The sequence below is a fragment of the Setaria viridis genome, chromosome 5 (genome assembly GCF_005286985.2).
Source record: "Setaria viridis chromosome 5, Setaria_viridis_v4.0, whole genome shotgun sequence".
In the NCBI taxonomy this organism is placed as follows: Eukaryota; Viridiplantae; Streptophyta; class Magnoliopsida; order Poales; family Poaceae; genus Setaria; species Setaria viridis.
Window position 1 is genome coordinate 38593773 of NC_048267.2, and position 17236 is coordinate 38611008.

Consider the following 17236-nt stretch of genomic DNA (forward strand, 5'->3'; position numbering starts at 1 on the left):
GGTGACCTGGAATTCTGTTTTGTATATTTATTTTTTGAACGAAATCTTTAGTATATTTATTAGTTGTATCTGCATCAAAAGTGTTCGCATGGGAAACATCATATTGCTGCAGATACAAATTTCAGAACTTTTTTTGGCTGAGAATCAGTATTTGCCTCTCGGGTGCCCTTTTTTTTTCTGTTCATCGGCAGTCATCCCAGCTAGACAGAAAAAAATAATCATGAGTATATCTATGCATATATTATATGAAGAGATCATTTATTTGCAAGGTTTTCTTGTGCTTTCAGTAGCGTTATCGACTATCGGACTAGCCCTTTTAGAAGCTTGTTGTTTGGATACTGGATTACTCTGGGAAAATTTAGTTCACGAATCTTGATGGAGGCAATTGTTCTGGATCCGTGAGGCTCCAAATTCAAGACTTGAAATTTAGCCGAAACTTCGATGGAAACTTTGCACTGGAACAGGATCGAAAAAATAGCCCGAAACCCGAAACTTTCTCTGGAACTCACGATTGCTAAACTGAAACTTTCTCAGCTCAGACGTGTTTGAAAATTCACCCTCATGCTACGCCCTAAACCTGAAACTGGACGCGGCTGGTCAGTTTCCTCTTATCTTGTTGATACTGATACCAATATATACGACTTATCGGTCACACACCCTTTGCAATGGCATCTCGCCCAGGTGTTGTGCTACTCTTGTACGTCAGCTCCTCAGTTGATATCATGTACTGGTGGTTACGGCGTTCACGCCAAGTCACGTTTATAATTTTGATCCAATAACTGCAGGTTGTTTTCAGCATCATGCTTGGAGCTGAAATAATATGCCGGATATTCAGGATCGTTGAGCCGTGGCGAACCGGTTGATCCACTGGCCAACGGAAACTCCGCCTTCAATCGTCGTCCCCATCTGAAAACTACCGCCCGTCGCGACGACACATTAATGCGCCTCCGGGCTCGTTCCGCGGCCTAACGTTGGCGCGCGCACCGGCCGTGGTGCACGTGTTCCGCCATCGACCTGCCCGCGCGTTCGGTTGAGACATCATCGCAAAGCCGAAGCTCGCCGTAGGATGATCCATCAACCTGGCAACGTCGTAAAGGCTGTGGCTTGCTGGCTGTAACTCGGGTTCATATAAGGCCTCTGGTGATGGCGACGGCCGGACAAGGAGAGGGATCGGCAGCTCCGCCCGTTCCCACGGCGGCTCGCTATCGGCGCGACGTGCAGCTCCAACCCATCCCGCGGACGCCGCTAGAGATATCGTATCTCTCAATGCCTCCGCTCCCGCGCCGAGATGCGTCCGCCGTGACGCCTTCTTGCTAAGTGCCCTCCGTCCACACGGGCGCGATCGAGAGGAGACGTGCCGTTGGCGTCGCTGCGGCCCGGGCCCGGGATATAAGCTCTGGCTCCAGGCACAATTCGTGCTTTCGGCCGCAGGCAGCAGCCACACGCGCGCGCGGGCAGTTGCGATGGGGCGTTTCTTCAGCTCCGGCGTCGTCCCGCTGCGGCTTGCGCTCCTCCTCGCCCTGCACTGCGCCGCGGTCTCGTGCTCGGCGCCGCCGCCGGAGATGCTGCACGGGAGCTACGCGGGGAAGTCGGAGTTCAGGACGGTGAACCGGAAGGAGCTCGAGTCGTGCCTCAACCCGAGCCCGTACCTGGCGATCAATGTCAGCACCGCCGGCGGCGGGGCGGCAAACCTCCCCGACGAGGCGTTCCTCCAGGTCACCGTCGCCGGCGTCCTCAAGCCCAGCGCCTCCGACTGGGTCGCCATGATCACGCCTTCCAACTCCAGGTGCGTGCATATCACTGCTGATTCAGTCCGATCGTTTTCGTGGAATCGCTCTCTCCGTGAAAGCTGATGCGTGCACGCGCGCAGCGTTTCTGGGTGTCCTCTGAGCGTAGTGAACTACGTGGAGACCGGGGACCTGGCGAATCTTCCGCTTCTCTGCCACTACCCTGTCAAGGTGAGCTTGTTTTTGAGCTTTCGTTTTTGTACTCGCTGGATGTTCCTTAACAAGCTACTAACGGTACTGCTGCCAGTTCTGTATGAGAAGAAAGTGCTAGCTTAACTAAAGTATTGACAACGACATACTAGTCCTCTATCAAGTGCAGCATGTCTACGCGTTTGCCTCCCTTTAATGGGTATATCCGTGCAAGGAGCAGGGATGGCAATCGTACCCGTACCCACGGGTACCCGTAGCTTTCGTACCCGATGGGTAAGGGTATGGTACGAATTCTTGCCACGGGCAAGGATATGGACATGAATTCTCGCCTACGGGTAGGACACGGATATACAACCTTACCGTAAGCACCTATCGGGTACCGGAAATATAAGTATTGTGACCTCGTGAACTTATGTCTTTGTAATGTTTATATCTTATTTTCAAGTGATTGTGTAAACTATAAGAATTAATATGTGAGATTGCAAGTTGAAATATGAGAGTGAAATTTTACTTTACATTATCATTAATTGTTGCACTTGCTCAAGAGGAAATATGGAAATACTTAACTGGAAATTGAATGCAATTTTTTTCATCCAAGCATAAAGTAGATCATGAAGTGAAGACAACACAATAGAAAACAAAGTGTTTAGATCTCCTATTTACGTTAGCTGTGTGGATGGTAGAATCGAATTATAACTGTTTTTAAACTTAGAATGATATATATTTTGTGCTATCATGACCAGACCCGATAGGTACGAGCACGGTACGAGATCTTACCTTTTCAAGGGTATGGGCACAACTTGAGGTTTTAGGTATTCTCGCGGGCAGGTATTTGCTCTACCCGCACCTTGCCCGACCCGTTGCCGTAGGCAGCATGGCTAATCAGAATTCTAGATGTAGCGTGGTAGACAAGCCGTGTGTGCATGGTTCAAACAGGCAAAAGACGTAATGTTTAAGGCCGTTCCCATATGTTGGGCTGAGTATACACGGGGCTTCTCAAGCCCAATACTTCTCCGTCGATCAAACCCAGCTGACAAGCGGAAGTGCAGGCCCAGTACCTGACAAGCGACCCCGGCTACATGGGCTGCAAGAACGCGGGCTGCGGGGAGCGCGGCGCGTCCGGCGCCTGCACGGCCCGGACCTGCGCCGCCACGCTCACCTTCCACGTCGTCAACTTCCGCACCGACGTCGAGTTCGTCCTCTTCTCCGGCGGCTTCGAGACGCCGTGCCTCCTCAAGCGCTCCGGCGCGCTCCGTTTCGCCAACCCCGCCAGCCCGCTCTACGGCCACCTCTCCAGCACTGACTCCAAGGCCACCTCGGTGAGCACAGCCATTCCCTGCCCCACCCTGGCCTCTCTGCGAATGCAGGCGTGAGCGGCGCTCATACCTGACTAGAAAATCTGAGCTCTGGAGATTTGGTCTGTATCAGATGAGGCTTACCTGGGTGAGCGGAGACGGGAATCCGCAGCAAGTTCAGTACGGAGACGGCAAGTCTTCTACCTCTGAAGTCGTAACCTTCACGCAGGATGATATGTGCAGTGAGCAGAGTAATCCATATGTTCTACTTATCGCGGAAGAAATACACTGTAAAAGGAAATGTCACCGTGTTTGATTCCTCGTTTCCTGGGACAAATTTGGCTGCGTTCAGGTATCTCCCTGTTGCCGAGCCCTGCCAAGGATTTCGGGTGGCATGACCCCGGCTACATCCATTCGGCCGTCATGACCGGGCTCCAACCCTCTCAGTCCTACACTTACCGTTACGGAAGGTACAGCCTGAGTTCTCCTGCAACCAGATCCTTGCAGAAAAAAAATTGATCAGCAATTAGTGGCTTTCTTGTTTGTGCAGTGATTCAGTGGGCTGGAGTGACACGATTAAATTCAGAACTCCACCAGCTGCAGGTTCAGATGAGCTATCCTTCGTGATCTATGGTGATATGGGAAAGGCTCCATTTGACCCATCAGTAGAACACTACATTCAGGTAGGTGAAGTTGCTGCCCCGAAGCACGAAATGCTTAAGCCTGGTAAAAAAAAAATGCTCTGTTTATTTATATGCCGCACATTTGCAGCCTGGATCGATTTCTGTGGCCAAGGCAGTGGCTAAAGAGATCCAAAATGGAAAGGTCGACTCCATCTTTCATATAGGAGACATCAGCTACGCTACGGGCTTCCTGGTGGAATGGGACTTCTTCCTTCACCTCATCACGCCACTTGCTTCTCAAGTTTCATACATGACTGCTATTGGCAATCACGAAAGGTAGATTTTGTAGATTCTCTTTTTTTTTGAAATTATGATTTTGTAGATTCTCAATGATGCATCTTCAGTGCAATTTGAGTACTAGTGAGTTTAAATGGTGACATCTTCTCAGGGATTACGGGAACTCTGCATCTGTGTATGTCACTCCTGATTCAGGTGGCGAATGTGGAGTCGCCTATGAGTCATACTTCCCCATGCCTGCTGTCGGTAAGGACAAGCCATGGTATTCGATTGAGCAAGGGAGCGTTCACTTCATCGTGATGTCTACCGAGCATGAGTGGTCGGAGAAGTCAGAGCAGGTATGTAATTATCTGCACCCTTTTTCTTCTTCTGTTTTAAGTCTTGGAAACATAAAATGTTCTCTTACAACTTTGTTGTTTGATTAGTACAATTGGATGGACGAAGATTTGTCATCGATTGACAGATCAAGAACACCATGGGTAATCTTCATCGGGTGAGTGAACTGCTCATTTTTGTTCTGACAATAGCCTGGCTAAAGATTGATCAGGCATCGAAACAGGCCGCAGTATGAGACTTGACCTTTTTGGTTTATTTTGTACCCTGGATTCTGGAATCTGTGCTGTGAAATACAAGAAAATAACGTCTGCCATTTCGCTGGCCATTGCAGGCATAGGCCAATGTATTCCTCCCATGGTGGTATACTGCCCAATGTGGATTCCAACTTTGTTGCCTCTGTTGAGCCACTCCTGCTCAATTACCAGGTAAAAAATCATGCTGAAAATTCATAATAGACTGCGCCACATTATTACTAAAAAAGACTAATCACAATATGCTGCCTATAGTGACATGTCTTGGTTATACGGTGAGTAGGTGGATTTGGTTTTCTTCGGCCATGTACACAACTACGAGAGGACCTGTGCAGTATACCAGGAAAACTGCAATGGCATGCCAATGAAGGATGCAAATGGAGTTGACGTCTATGACAACAGCAACTATACCGCACCTGTTCATGCCATTGTTGGAGCAGGAGGGTTCAGCTTGGACAATTTCCCTAACAATGTAAGAGTCACAAGTCTTGTATGTTCTTCAAAACAGGAATCGTTGGCTGTTAACAATGATTCAATTAGCTTTAGGAATTGGGAATTTAACCCTGAATTGAAGTTGACATACGGTTGTTAACATTCTTGTTATCATTGTTCAAATATTTAGGGGGAGACCTGGAGCTTATCGAGGGTTTCAGAGTTCGGCTATGCCAGGGTTCATGCCACAAGAACCGACATGCTGGTTCAGGTGAGTTCATCCTGTGTGCTATCTTTCCCTTTATGTTCAAAAGAGTTCATCAAAAGTTGGTTAGATAAAGAAAATGTCACCGTTAAGTACTAACACAAATAACTCCAAAAAAATGTGGAAAAGCCTCCTTTTTTGGTGTTTCTAAATGGTTCTGCATTTGCCGTTGAAGTCTGAACAACTGACACACTGTTTTATTCAGTTTGTAAACTCAAGTACCATGGAGGTCCGGGACCAATTTAAGATTGTGAAGGGATCTACATCAAAGAAGTCCTCAAACCTGACAATTCAACAATAGCTGCTGCCTGCAGCTCATGAGAAAGAAGATTAAACTGAAGCTACTCCTCTCTTTTTTATGTTATACTGTAAATAGTTGCTGAATTACACATTAGTGTATATTCTACGGATACATGTGTACAATGACATTTACATCAATAGACGTTCCTTTACATGTTAGTTCCTTATTATGTTGAAGTAGCCAATAGCCTTGCACAAATTGTGCTACTGTGCAGTTGTTTTGCTATACAGTTCAAACATGTATGTTGAAAACAATGGATACACTAGTAAACAAGCAATTCTAGTAATGAAAACAATAGGCACGGCACTATTTAGTATAAAAAACATCCGAATTTGACACCATCAAAATTAATGTAAGTTTTTATATCATTTTTTAAAAAAATCTGATATAAGGACCACTGAGGTCTTTCTTTGCTTTGTTTTTTTTAAAAAAAATATATTTACAGTGCTGAAGTCCCTGTCCAAGATATACAGGCAGCTAAGGTCTAAGGAGAACCATATGGTTGATAACCATACTTATATTATTTACACTGTAGCAATCCATACAAAACACAAAAGATGAAGCTACAATTTGGTACGTCACAGATTGTGCTGTCAAAATCTCTCAAACCATCTTATCCCTGCGTCTATTTACGCTACCGTTTTCTTTTAAGAATTAAGGGATTTGCCCCAGTCCACTGGCAATCTGGCATAACATCCGGAACTGCCGTGCTCCAGCATGACTATCTATCCCATCCTCAATAATACGAAAAGGCTGCTATTTAAGGGGATTTTAGTGTGCTGAAGATGCTCTTATACAGAAACTTTGATATTTTTTTTCATTTGTTTATTATCTTTTTATAGACAAAAAAAATAGTGTCGGTGTATACGTTTATATAGTCCCCTGAACAGGCAACAGCCGAGCCGCGCGCGCGCCTTCTCTCGCAGTCTCGCCGCGTATATAAGCTTAGCTTGAGGCACATTTCGTGCGCAGCCGCACGTAGCCACACGCGCGCGGGGGCAGTTGCGAATTGCGATGGGTCTCCCTGGTTCCGGCGTCGCGCTGCTCGTGCTCCTCGGCGTCTGCGCCGCCGCCGTCTCGTGCTCGACGCCGCCGCCTCATGATCTGCCGCCGCCGGAGATGCTGCACGAGAGCTTCGCGGGGAAGTCGGAGTTCAGGACGGTGAACCGGAAGCTGCTGGGCTCGTGCCTGAACCCGAGCCCGTACCTGGCGATCAGCGTCAGCACCGGCGGGGCGCCGCTCCCCGACGAGGCGTTCCTCAGCGTTACCGTCTCCGGCGTCCTCAGGCCCGACGGCGACGACTGGGTCGCCATGATCACGCCTTCCAACTCCAGGTAAATTTAGAAACGAGAAGCGTGGTTAGCAATAATTCATGACTTGATTGGCTGTTTCGCGATCGGTTTGATCGACGGAGCTCTCCGTGAATGGCTGCATGCGCATTGCAGCGTGTCCGGGTGCCCTTTCGGCGGCATGAACTACGTCCAGACCGGTGATCTAGCGCATCTCCCGCTCCTGTGCCACTATCCTGTCAAGGTAGCTTCTGCAAGCACGGCTCTGTTTCCATTTTCTTTTCTTTTTTTTGCTGGTTTTTATCCTTTGCCTACGTACTAACGGTACTCCTAGTTGCCATGAATTGCGATATGAACTTGTTTCTGTCATGTTCAAGTTTTCCCTTCATTAAAAAGGTTGCTGAGTTTACGAAAAGGCACTGCTCGTTTGAGTATTTGTGACGATGTAGTCCGGTACACAATGCAACATGTCTCAGTGTTGGCAGTCTCGCTCAAGAATCGCCACCCATGAATGAAGCAATCCTAAGCTAGCGTACAGACATCGACCACCCGTATGGCCTGCACATTGAATTTCCATCGCATGCATGACGTCCGCTGCATGGTTCAAGCGGGCAAGCTGTGTAGGACAGAGCTTCGAAAGTTTGGTAGCGTGAAGACGAATCGCACAGCATGATGATGATAGCTAGGGCTATTTGGGCCAATTCACGGCCCAGATTGTATGGTTGGCCTACTAAGTAGGCGGGGACCAAGTTTGGGCCGAGCTCAGCCTGGGCTATTTGACGCGGGCCTATTACGTGGTTGTGCAGGCCCAGCACCTGACGCGCGACCCCGGCTACCTGGGCTGCAAGAACGCGGCGTGCCAGAAGCGCCGCGGCGCGTCGGGCGCCTGCCGTGTCCGCACCTGCGCCGCCACGCTCACCTTCCACGTCGTCAACTTCCGCACCGATGTCGAGTTCGTGCTCTTCTCCGGCGGCTTCCGGACGCCGTGCGTCCTCAAGCGCTCCGGCCCGCTCCGCTTCGCCAACCCCGCCAGGCCGCTCTACGGCCACCTCTCCAGCACCGACTCCGTGGCCACCTCGGTGAGGAAGGAATCCCGCCGTTCCCAATCCCACCGCGCTTTGATTTCCTTCAGGCGCCGACTGTACGGCGGTGCTCGTGACTCCTTCCTCCTGAGCGCTGGACGCTTGGTGGCTGCAGATGAGGCTTACGTGGGTGAGCGGCGACGGGAGGCCGCAGCAGGTCCAGTACGGAGCCGGCAAGTCCGCTGCTTCTCAAGTCGCGACGTTCGCGCAGAAGGATATGTGCAGTGAGTACTGATCGTCTGCTGATGTTCATCGCAGAGAGCACGTTGTTCACGGAAATGTGACCATGTTTGATTCTGGGGATTCGTTCGATAAACTTATCCTCGTGCAGGTATCCCAGGGTTAGCAAGCCCCGCCAAGGATTTTGGGTGGCATGACCCTGGCTACATCCACTCGGCTGTCATGACCGGGCTCCAGCCTTCTCAGTCCTACACCTACCGTTACGGAAGGTAAGGTTCTCTTGTGACTAAGATCCTTGCAAACATTTGGTCAGCAACACTTCAGAATTAGAAAATGCCATGGATATCAGTAACATTCTGATGACTAACTGACTGAGATGCATGAGTTCTCACAGCTTTTGAGTTTGTGCTTGTGCAGTGATTCTGTGGGTTGGAGTGACACAAACAAATTTAGAACTCCACCAGCTGGGGGTTCAGATGAGACATCCTTTGTGATCTATGGTGATATGGGGAAGGCTCCGCTGGACTCATCAGTGGAACACTACATTCAGGTATACTGAATGTTGCCTCTGTGCAAAAATTGTTTAGTGACAGATCCCTTGTATGCAGATTGTAACTTTCCATATGAGATTCTCTGATCGCATTAACTCTGAAAATTACATACCAATGTAAATAGTAACGCTCATGGGTCATGATCACGGCACACATTTGCAGCCTGGATCAATTTCTGTGACCAAGGCAGTGGCTAAAGAAATCGAAATGGGAAAGGTCGATTCGATCTTCCATATAGGCGACATCAGCTATGCTACAGGCTTTCTGGTTGAATGGGACTTCTTCCTTCACCTCATCAAGCCACTTGCTTCTCAAGTTTCGTACATGACCGCTATTGGTAATCACGAAAGGTAACTGCTGCCATTAGAACTTATACTGCCAAAGCAATCTGAGCAGTGTATTTGCATTGCGAAATGCGCCATCATTGGCCATGAATTGTGATGTCTTTATCAGGGATTATGCACAATCTGGATCTGTGTATGGGACCCCAGATTCGGGTGGCGAATGTGGAGTTGCATATGAGTCCTACTTCCGCATGCCTGTTGTCAGTAAGGATAAGCCATGGTATTCAATTGAACAAGGGAGTGTTCACTTTGTAGTGATGTCGACTGAGCATGACTGGTCAGAGAAGTCGGAGCAGGTATATAATCAACTGCAACCTTTCATTTTTCTGTTCTGACTTCTATGTTTTGTTTCTCTGAAAAGTTTGTTGTTTGAATAGTACAAATGGATGAACCAAGATTTGTCATCAGTCAATAGATCGAGGACACCATGGGTGATTTTCATTGGGTGAGTTACATTACATACTCATGTTACGAAAATGCCTTGGTTACAGACAGATCATACAGATTAAAAAAGTTGCAACCTGGGTTTTTCCATTTTGTATTATGTTTCTCTTGATTATGAAATATGTGTCGTTCAGATACAAGAAATGAAATCACCAGCTACATCAATGACAATTGCAGACACAGACCAATGTATTCCTCCTATATCGGTATACCAGTTAATGTGGATCTAAGCTTTGTAACCTCTGTGGAGCCACTATTGCTCAAATACCAGGTAAGGAATCACACTTCAAAACTGAAAGTTGGCTGCACCACACTGTTGTGAAAAGAAATGGCATCGGAATATGCTGACTATACTAGCACGTTTCGGTTTTGGGGTGAGCAGGTGGATTTGGTTTTCTTCGGCCATGTACACAACTACGAGAGGACTTGTGCAGTATATAAGAACAATTGCAAAGGCATGCCAAAGAAGGATGCAAGTGGAATTGATACTTATGACAACAGCAACTATACCGCACCAGTTCATGCCATTGTTGGAGCAGGAGGTTTCAACTTGGACAAATTCCCTAAGATTGTGGTAAAACCGTTAGACTAGTAACAAATCTTTTGTATGCCCTCCAAATCAAGCAGTGCACAATCTTGTAGTAGGGCAATTGATATATTGATATACAATACACTTGTTAACAATCTTGCTTTGATTTCCAAATATTCAGTTGAACAAGTGGAGCTCATCAAGGGTTTCGGAGTTCGGGTATGCCAGGGTGCATGCTACAAGAACTGATGTTTTGGTTCAGGTCAGTGTTGTCTTTCCTTTCTCGTTTCCAGTCCTTTTCTTCTCCTTCGTGTGTCTGAAATTGTACTTCAGAGATTGGAAGTGGCAGTACAAAGAAAACACCACAATGATGGGGGAGGACCCATCATTGTGGTGTTTCTCTGAACAACTGTTACTCTGTTTTCTTCAGTTCGTAAACTCAGGTACGATGGAGGTACGGGACCAGTTTAGAATTGTGAAGCGTGCTCCCGCGAGGAAGCTACAGACTGTGACCATTCAAGAGTAGCTGCAGCTCATGAAAAGAAGCTAAAACTGAGGCTACAACCCTTTTTTTTTTATTATGCCACAAAGTGGTGCTGAATTATACATCAGCGCACAGCGTGTATATTCTATGGTTTGAGGGTGTATATGGTTTGACATCCTTGTTGCCTTCCGTGCCATTTTATAGCAACAAGCTTCTGAACTCTGAAGGTTTCTTGTACATTTTTGCTAGTTTGAATTTCCTGTTGCGGCCAGTGCGCCGCTACAAGGTGCTCGGGTTACAAATTACAAGATAAGCAACTTGAATATATTTTTTTAAAAAAAAATCATGCTGCTGCTAGAGGATTTTGGAATTAGCGTGATGCTTACAGGTGACTGTCATGTTAGGGGACACAACTCATGAATGAATCGTCACCGTGCCACGACAGAATCAAATCATTGAAATTAGTGGACTGTAGTTTGTTTTTCGCCATGATGCTGATGCATGGTAAACCAGTACGGCAACATCTAAGAGCTGCATGATTTACAACAATGCAGCTGGATCGGCCAGCTGATAGGGGGAAAAAAAGAAGAAGAAAGCGAAAGCTACATCCTGGCTCCTGGATTGAACTGAATAATTCAGTGAATGTATGGATGCCTTGTAAATATAGCAGATCGATGACGCCTCCGTCGTCTGGACGCCACCTTTTTCAGCCTTGATGAGTGTTTTAAGTACAGTGTCAATTTCAGGAATTTAATTTGGGTAGGCGACGGAGTTTTCTTCACATGGTGGATATTCTTCACTTTCTGAGAAATCAAATAGATCACTCACTATATTCTAGTACAGTACAATTTTTTTCTTACTGAAATCCTGAAATTATTGTATTCATGTGTGGTACTACCATGGAGGGAGACATCAAAGCAGCAGCGCACCGATGAGGCATCTAGCGTCCAGATTACAAGTGTGATATCGACTCTGACGATTTTTCTATAAGTATAATGCTCCGGTGACTCCGGTCTGTAATTTGTCTCGTCATGGACCATGTTGCCTACATAATCCCAGCGATCCCATTCGGCAAACCACTTACACCAAGCCACTACTGCAATCTGAAGGTTAAAGCAGCAGCGACCATGCCGACAAGGCTGTTCCTCGCGTGCATGGTTCTGCTCAGCATAGCAATGGCCGCGGCGGCGGCGAGGCCGGCCACTACGACGGCTGACGACGCGCCGCCGACGGGGAACTGCGACCAGGACATGCAGGACCTGATATCCAACTGCCAGGACTACGTCAAGTTCCCGGCCGATCCCAAGATCCCGCCGTCGGAGGCGTGCTGCGCCGTGGTCCAGAGGGCGAACATACCGTGCCTCTGCTCCAAGGTCACCCCGACGGTGGAGACGTTCATCAGCATGGACAAGGTCGTCTACGTCGCCGGCTACTGCAAGAGGCCCATGAAGCCCGGCTCCCAGTGTGGAAGTAAGTTTGAATGTTTGATTACCGCTCCCTCCGTCCTAGATGCATGGATATGCATCAAGACACGGGATATATCTAAGTACATAATAAAGTCTATAAATCTAATAAAGCTAAAATAATATATAATTTGGGATGGAGGGAGTACCATTATTCAATTCAGACATCACATATATGCAATTCTATAACATGTATGGTGACAAAAACGTATACTAGAATGCTACTCCCACTGTCCTAAATTATAGGTCGTTTTGACTTTTCTAGATTTATAGATTTTGCTATTCACTTATATATAGGCTATGTTTAGATACATAGTAAAAACTATGAATCTAAAAATGTCAAAACAATCTATAATTTGGGATGGAGGGAGTAGATGGTAGCCATGAGTCCATGACTTATCAATTGTCATGTTTTTTTTTCAGGCTATACCGTTCCTGGTGGTTCGCTCCCCTGATGCTCGTGTGACGAATATGGATCGATCATGACGAATAAGAATGGCATTTCGTTTCCTACGTAACTTATGCACCGTGTACATCCTTCTGTATGTACTGTTCGTCTGTCCGTCACGAGGGATGTAGTCTGTGCTACCGTTGTCTCGGTATCTCCTAGAATAAGTTTGTTTGCATGGCATATTTATATTATACATGTATCGAACGTATTTACGAGCGATCCGAGTATCCGACCATCTACCTCTATTTATGATGTGATATATGTTAACCTCTATTCTTAGCTTTATTTTGTTTTGTTTAGAAAAGTTATATGCAAAAAATATAACCAATAAATGACAGTGCTTAGGATATCTATGCTTCCGTAATCGATATAGATTTTATGATATTATATCCAGCATAACATAGTGCTATTAATAAGACTGATGTAAATTGAATTCATAGTGGCACCGGTTGACACCTGTCAATATAGTCCATACCAATTTCAAGATATGTATGCATAATAATATCATTTTGGATATTTGGGAACATGGAAGCGCTATTCTTGTGCATCTACTGAACTTCAATTGTACCACTTGTCTATGTAATGGGCACCTATCTTACATGCAACACTAAATTTGACACTTGTCTAACCTACAACACTAAATTTGACACTTGTCCATATAGCCCGTCCCCACATCAATCCTTACCATCAATTCTGTATCCAATAGCTAACATGCACAATCTGCAAGATAGGAGCAGATTCCCTCACGCTTCTATATAAACTGGGTACCATTCTTAGAAAACTCACATCAAAACCAACATAGTTCTTGTGTTAGCATCCAAGAGAGGCCAAAACCACTGGTAGAACTAATAGCAATGGCGAAACTCCGGAGCATGTTCTTGGTCCTTGCTTTCGTAGTAGCCATGTCCATCGAGGGTACCCAAGCTGCCTGCGACGACAACCTCTCAGACCTAATTAAAGAATGCCAGCAATACGTGATGCCACCTAAGGACCCAAAGATCCCTCCTTCAGATAGCTGCTGCCGTGTGGTCCAAAAGGCGGATTTTCCATGCCTGTGCTCCAAGGTCACCAAGATCATCGAGGGGATTGTGTGCATGGAGAAGGCTGTGTATGTTGCCGAAAAATGCGGGAGGCAAGTTCCGCATGGCTTCAAGTGCGGGAGTAAGTGTTTTATGTGGACCTTTACATGAGTATCATGTAGACTATGAACTACATAATCACTACTAGTTATTATGAGCATGGTAATCGTTCCAACCTGAATTAATTGTTTATTTGCAGGCTACACAGTTCCAGCAAAATGAATAGACACAAAAAGAGGGGAGGTGCTGGATGTAGTCCTTAGATCTCAACTGCCTAGCTGATTTACCTTCTGGAAAAGTGTGGCATATGAGGTTGTGTTGAGACATTGTAAGGTTCGAGAGAGAGATAATGATGTATCGAAAATAAATTGATGAGCTAACAAAGGCTTCCCTTCAAATTTCCTAATTGCTCATCGTGAATTGATTTGTGATCCATATTCCTCTAAACAGGAACGGGGAAATAAATCAGAAGAAAAGAAAGCGAAAACGACATCCTGTCTCCTCGAGTGAACTGAATAATCCAGTGAATGTATGGACGCCTTGTAAATATATAGCAGATCCATGACGACGCCACCTTTTTCAGCCTTGATTGGTGTTTTAAGTACACACTACACAGTTGCAGCGACAACTTAGTGTCAATTTCAGGAATTTAATTTGGTAGACGACGGAGTTTTCTTCTCATGGTGATTTCACTTCCTGGTAAATCAAATAAGAGAGATTTTAGAGTGATTGAAAAAAATGAGAGCTGTCCATCTCGAGAAATCGAACGGTGGAAACAAGGGAAGTACCGTGAAGTACCTAAAGAGAAGTATCAATTTGGTGGGATCAAGTAAAAAACATTAAGAAATTACTATGATGCTCTTTTAATTATGTATAAATTTATTTTTTAAAGCAAAATAAGAAAGGAAAGTACCTGCAAGTACCACTGGTACTTTGAAACCATGGTAACAAAGCTCCTGTTCCTAGTGGTTCGCTCCCTTAATGCTCGTACGTGTGCCGAATATTGATGGATCAAGACGAATAAGATTGACATTTCGTTCCTACCTTATGCACTATGTCCATCCTTCTTGTATAATGTTCATTTGCCCGCGACGAGAGATGTATTTAGTCTGTACTACTGTTGTCTCGGTATCTCTTGGATAAGTTTGTTTGCATTGCATGTATCTCGAATATATTAACCACCTCTGTTGCTGATGTGATCTATGTTAACCTCTATTCCTAGCTTTATTATGTTTTGTTTTAAAAAATATTGTTTTGCAAATATTTGAAAAAATATTTCCAATAAATGACAACTAAATAAATGCTTATGATAGGTATACTTTCATAATTTTTTTATAGATTTTATGATCCAGTAGTGCTAATAAGACCGATGGAAATTGTATCCATAGAGGCCTCCGTTGTCATAAATGTGTAGCACCAATCTTGATACATGTCAATATAGTCAGTACCAATTTCAAAATAAGTATGCATAATAAATTTAGATGTTTGTGAATATAGAAGTACTATTGCTGACACGTGTGTATCTACTAGTGTTGATTGTGCCACTTGTCTGTGTAATGGTATCATGTTTTACACCTGTATAACATGCAACACTAAATTTGACATGTGTCTAACATGCAACACTGATATCAACACTTGTCCATATAGCCCGTCCCCACATCAATCCTTACCATCGATTCTGTATCCAATGGCTAACATACACAATCGCAAAATAGGAGCGGACCTTCCCTCATGCTTCTATATAAACCGGGTACCATTCTCAGAAAACTCACATCAAAACCAACATAGTTCTTGTGTTAGCATCCAAGAGAGGCCAAACTACTTGTAGATCTAATAGCCATGGCGAAACTCTTGAACCTGTTCTTGGTCCTTGTTTTTGTAGTAGCCATGTCCATTGAGGGCACCCAAGCTGCCTGCGGCGATGGCCTCAAAGACCTAATTAAAGAATGCCAGCAATACGTGATGCCACCTAAGGACCCAAAGATCCCTCCTTCAGATGGTTGCTGCGGTCTGGTAAAAAAGGTGGATGTTCCATGCCTGTGCTCCAAGGTCACCAAGGCTATTGAGGCGATTGTGTCAATGGAGAAGGTTGCATTTGTTGCCGAAAAATGCGGGAGGCCACTTGAGCATGGCTACAAGTGCGGAAGTAAGTGTTTTATGTGGATATTTACATGAGTATTATGTTAGATTATGAGCTACATATGCACTCGTTATTATGAACTATCTTGGCAATTGTTCTAACCTGAATTAATTGTTTTGCAGGCTACACAGTTCCAGCTAAATGAATAGACAGCAAGAGGGGAGGTGCTGGATGTAGTGCTTAGTTCTCAACTGCCTACCTGATTTACCTTTCTGAAAAAATGTGCAATATGAGGTTGTGTTGAGACTACTGTAAGGTTCGAGAGAGATAATGATGTATGGAAAATATTGTGATAAGCTAATAAAGGCTTCTCTTCAAATTTCCTGATTGCTAATCGTGAATTGATTTGTGATCCATATTCCTCCAAACAGGAACGGGAAAATAAATCAGAAGACGTAAGTAAAAGTTTTGGGTACCACAATAATTAAAACCAAGAAAATATGAGGGAAAAAGGGAAGTTTTACACATTGTTTCATGAAACGAGAGAAGAATAGGCTACTTAGTATGGACTGTCCAGTGACTCCAGATTACCGTAACGTTCTTAGATTAACTAACTAGAGTATGCGCAAAAACAACAAAAGTCGATCATGCACATGCAAAGAAACAAATTAGGGAGAGTTCTAGCTTTTGTTACCACTCCCGCCATTCAAAATGTAGGTCGCATTTTGTAGGAAAATTCTTTAATCAATAATTACTCTATTAGTATTTCATAAAAAAAATTACTCTATTAGTAAGTAATTTTTTGACACAAAATCGATGTTATCAAATTGGAACTAAAAATACTTATTTATGAATATGATTTGTATCACATATATAATATATATAATTACTAAAAAGAGTGATATCCGTGCTCAAAGATATCTCTATTAATTGATACAGATTTCTTGCATATCCTGAATATGCATTCTCGTACAAAACACTGGACCAAAACCGCAGAACCTTCAAGGTCTCAGTCATGTAACACAAGAGCCTGGCAAAGCAGAGGCACCCACCCACACACTAGCAGCAACTAACCATGGCGAGAACTCTTGTCTTGTTCTCGGTCCTCGCCTTCGCAGTGGTTGCGACGGCGACGGCCAGAGAGACACCATCACCCGCCATAGGCACCCAGGCCGGCTGCGACGCCGACCTGTTCTCGCTGATCCCGCGGTGCGTTTTGTACGTGATGCAGCCGGACAACCCGAAGGAGATCCCCTCGCAGGCGTGCTGCGACACCTACCGGAAGGTGGACGTGCCGTGCCTGTGCTCCAAGGTCGACAAGGGCATCGAGGAGATCATCAGCATGCCCCAAGGTCGTGTACGTCGCCGGCTACTGCAAGAGGCCCTTCGCGCTGGGCACCAAGTGCGGAAGTGAGTGCTCTGTGATGTTCGATGAGTTTCTTTTTTTTTCAGCAACGCACGATGTGTTTTTGTGTGTGTGTGATTCTGGATCGATTATGTGTTCTAGCAGGTGCTCGATTGAT

General features: G+C 45.4%; 4 protein-coding genes across 6 annotated transcripts; all 4 read left to right on the forward strand.

Moving 5' to 3' along the window:
* The first annotated feature begins 1200 nt into the window (after positions 1-1200).
* LOC117855220 (probable inactive purple acid phosphatase 27) lies at positions 1201-5895 on the forward strand. 3 transcript variants are annotated; one of them, XM_034737526.2, is made up of 13 exons: positions 1225-1786; positions 1871-1958; positions 2987-3256; positions 3366-3474; positions 3585-3702; positions 3783-3915; positions 4004-4191; positions 4304-4490; positions 4578-4645; positions 4820-4913; positions 5023-5211; positions 5362-5442; positions 5642-5895. In XM_034737526.2, the coding sequence occupies exons 1-13, from the start codon at positions 1464-1466 to the stop codon at positions 5735-5737; spliced, it is 1944 nt and encodes a 647-aa protein (XP_034593417.1). In that variant the 5' UTR covers positions 1225-1463; the 3' UTR covers positions 5738-5895. The 3 variants fall into 3 exon arrangements, with proteins under 3 accessions (XP_034593418.1, XP_034593417.1, XP_034593416.1); XM_034737525.2 differs by having other exon boundaries at positions 1235-1786; positions 3366-3483; XM_034737527.2 differs by lacking the exons at positions 5362-5442; positions 5642-5895 and having other exon boundaries at positions 1201-1786; positions 3366-3483; positions 4995-5133.
* An 806-nt stretch (positions 5896-6701) lies between these two features.
* LOC117855353 (probable inactive purple acid phosphatase 27) lies at positions 6702-10862 on the forward strand. The gene is made up of 13 exons (XM_034737688.2): positions 6702-7071; positions 7183-7270; positions 7833-8105; positions 8224-8332; positions 8440-8557; positions 8706-8838; positions 9002-9189; positions 9293-9479; positions 9561-9628; positions 9805-9898; positions 10010-10201; positions 10338-10418; positions 10587-10862. The coding sequence occupies exons 1-13, from the start codon at positions 6752-6754 to the stop codon at positions 10680-10682; spliced, it is 1947 nt and encodes a 648-aa protein (XP_034593579.1). The 5' UTR covers positions 6702-6751; the 3' UTR covers positions 10683-10862.
* Positions 10863-11671: 809 nt separating this feature from the next.
* Positions 11672-12558, forward strand: LOC117856520 (uncharacterized). Its single transcript, XM_034738864.1, has 2 exons — positions 11672-12110; positions 12527-12558. The coding sequence occupies exons 1-2, from the start codon at positions 11672-11674 to the stop codon at positions 12556-12558; spliced, it is 471 nt and encodes a 156-aa protein (XP_034594755.1).
* A 2871-nt stretch (positions 12559-15429) lies between these two features.
* Positions 15430-15918, forward strand: LOC117855031 (uncharacterized). The gene is made up of 2 exons (XM_034737306.2): positions 15430-15779; positions 15896-15918. Exons 1-2 carry the CDS (start codon positions 15473-15475, stop codon positions 15916-15918), a joined length of 330 nt encoding a protein of 109 aa, XP_034593197.1. The 5' UTR covers positions 15430-15472.
* The last annotated feature ends 1318 nt before the right edge of the window (positions 15919-17236 follow it).

Bases quoted from the DNA above. Each gene is read 5' to 3' on its own strand.
- LOC117855220 (XM_034737525.2), top strand. From the start codon at position 1,464: ATGGGGCGTTTCTTCAGCTCCGGCGTCGTCCCGCTGCGGCTTGCGCTC. The intron at 3,484-3,584 runs GTAATCCATATG...GGCTGCGTTCAG, and splicing joins TGATATGTGCAGTGAGCAGA to GTATCTCCCTGTTGCCGAGC. The intron at 4,914-5,022 runs GTAAAAAATCAT...TACGGTGAGTAG, and splicing joins CACTCCTGCTCAATTACCAG to GTGGATTTGGTTTTCTTCGG.
- LOC117855353 (XM_034737688.2), top strand. From the start codon at position 6,752: ATGGGTCTCCCTGGTTCCGGCGTCGCGCTGCTCGTGCTCCTCGGCGTC. The intron at 7,072-7,182 runs GTAAATTTAGAA...TGCGCATTGCAG, and splicing joins ATCACGCCTTCCAACTCCAG to CGTGTCCGGGTGCCCTTTCG. The intron at 9,899-10,009 runs GTAAGGAATCAC...TGGGGTGAGCAG, and splicing joins CACTATTGCTCAAATACCAG to GTGGATTTGGTTTTCTTCGG.
- LOC117856520 (XM_034738864.1), top strand. From the start codon at position 11,672: ATGGACCATGTTGCCTACATAATCCCAGCGATCCCATTCGGCAAACCA. The intron at 12,111-12,526 runs GTAAGTTTGAAT...TTTTTTTTTCAG, and splicing joins GCCCGGCTCCCAGTGTGGAA to GCTATACCGTTCCTGGTGGT.
- LOC117855031 (XM_034737306.2), top strand. From the start codon at position 15,473: ATGGCGAAACTCTTGAACCTGTTCTTGGTCCTTGTTTTTGTAGTAGCC. The intron at 15,780-15,895 runs GTAAGTGTTTTA...ATTGTTTTGCAG, and splicing joins GCATGGCTACAAGTGCGGAA to GCTACACAGTTCCAGCTAAA.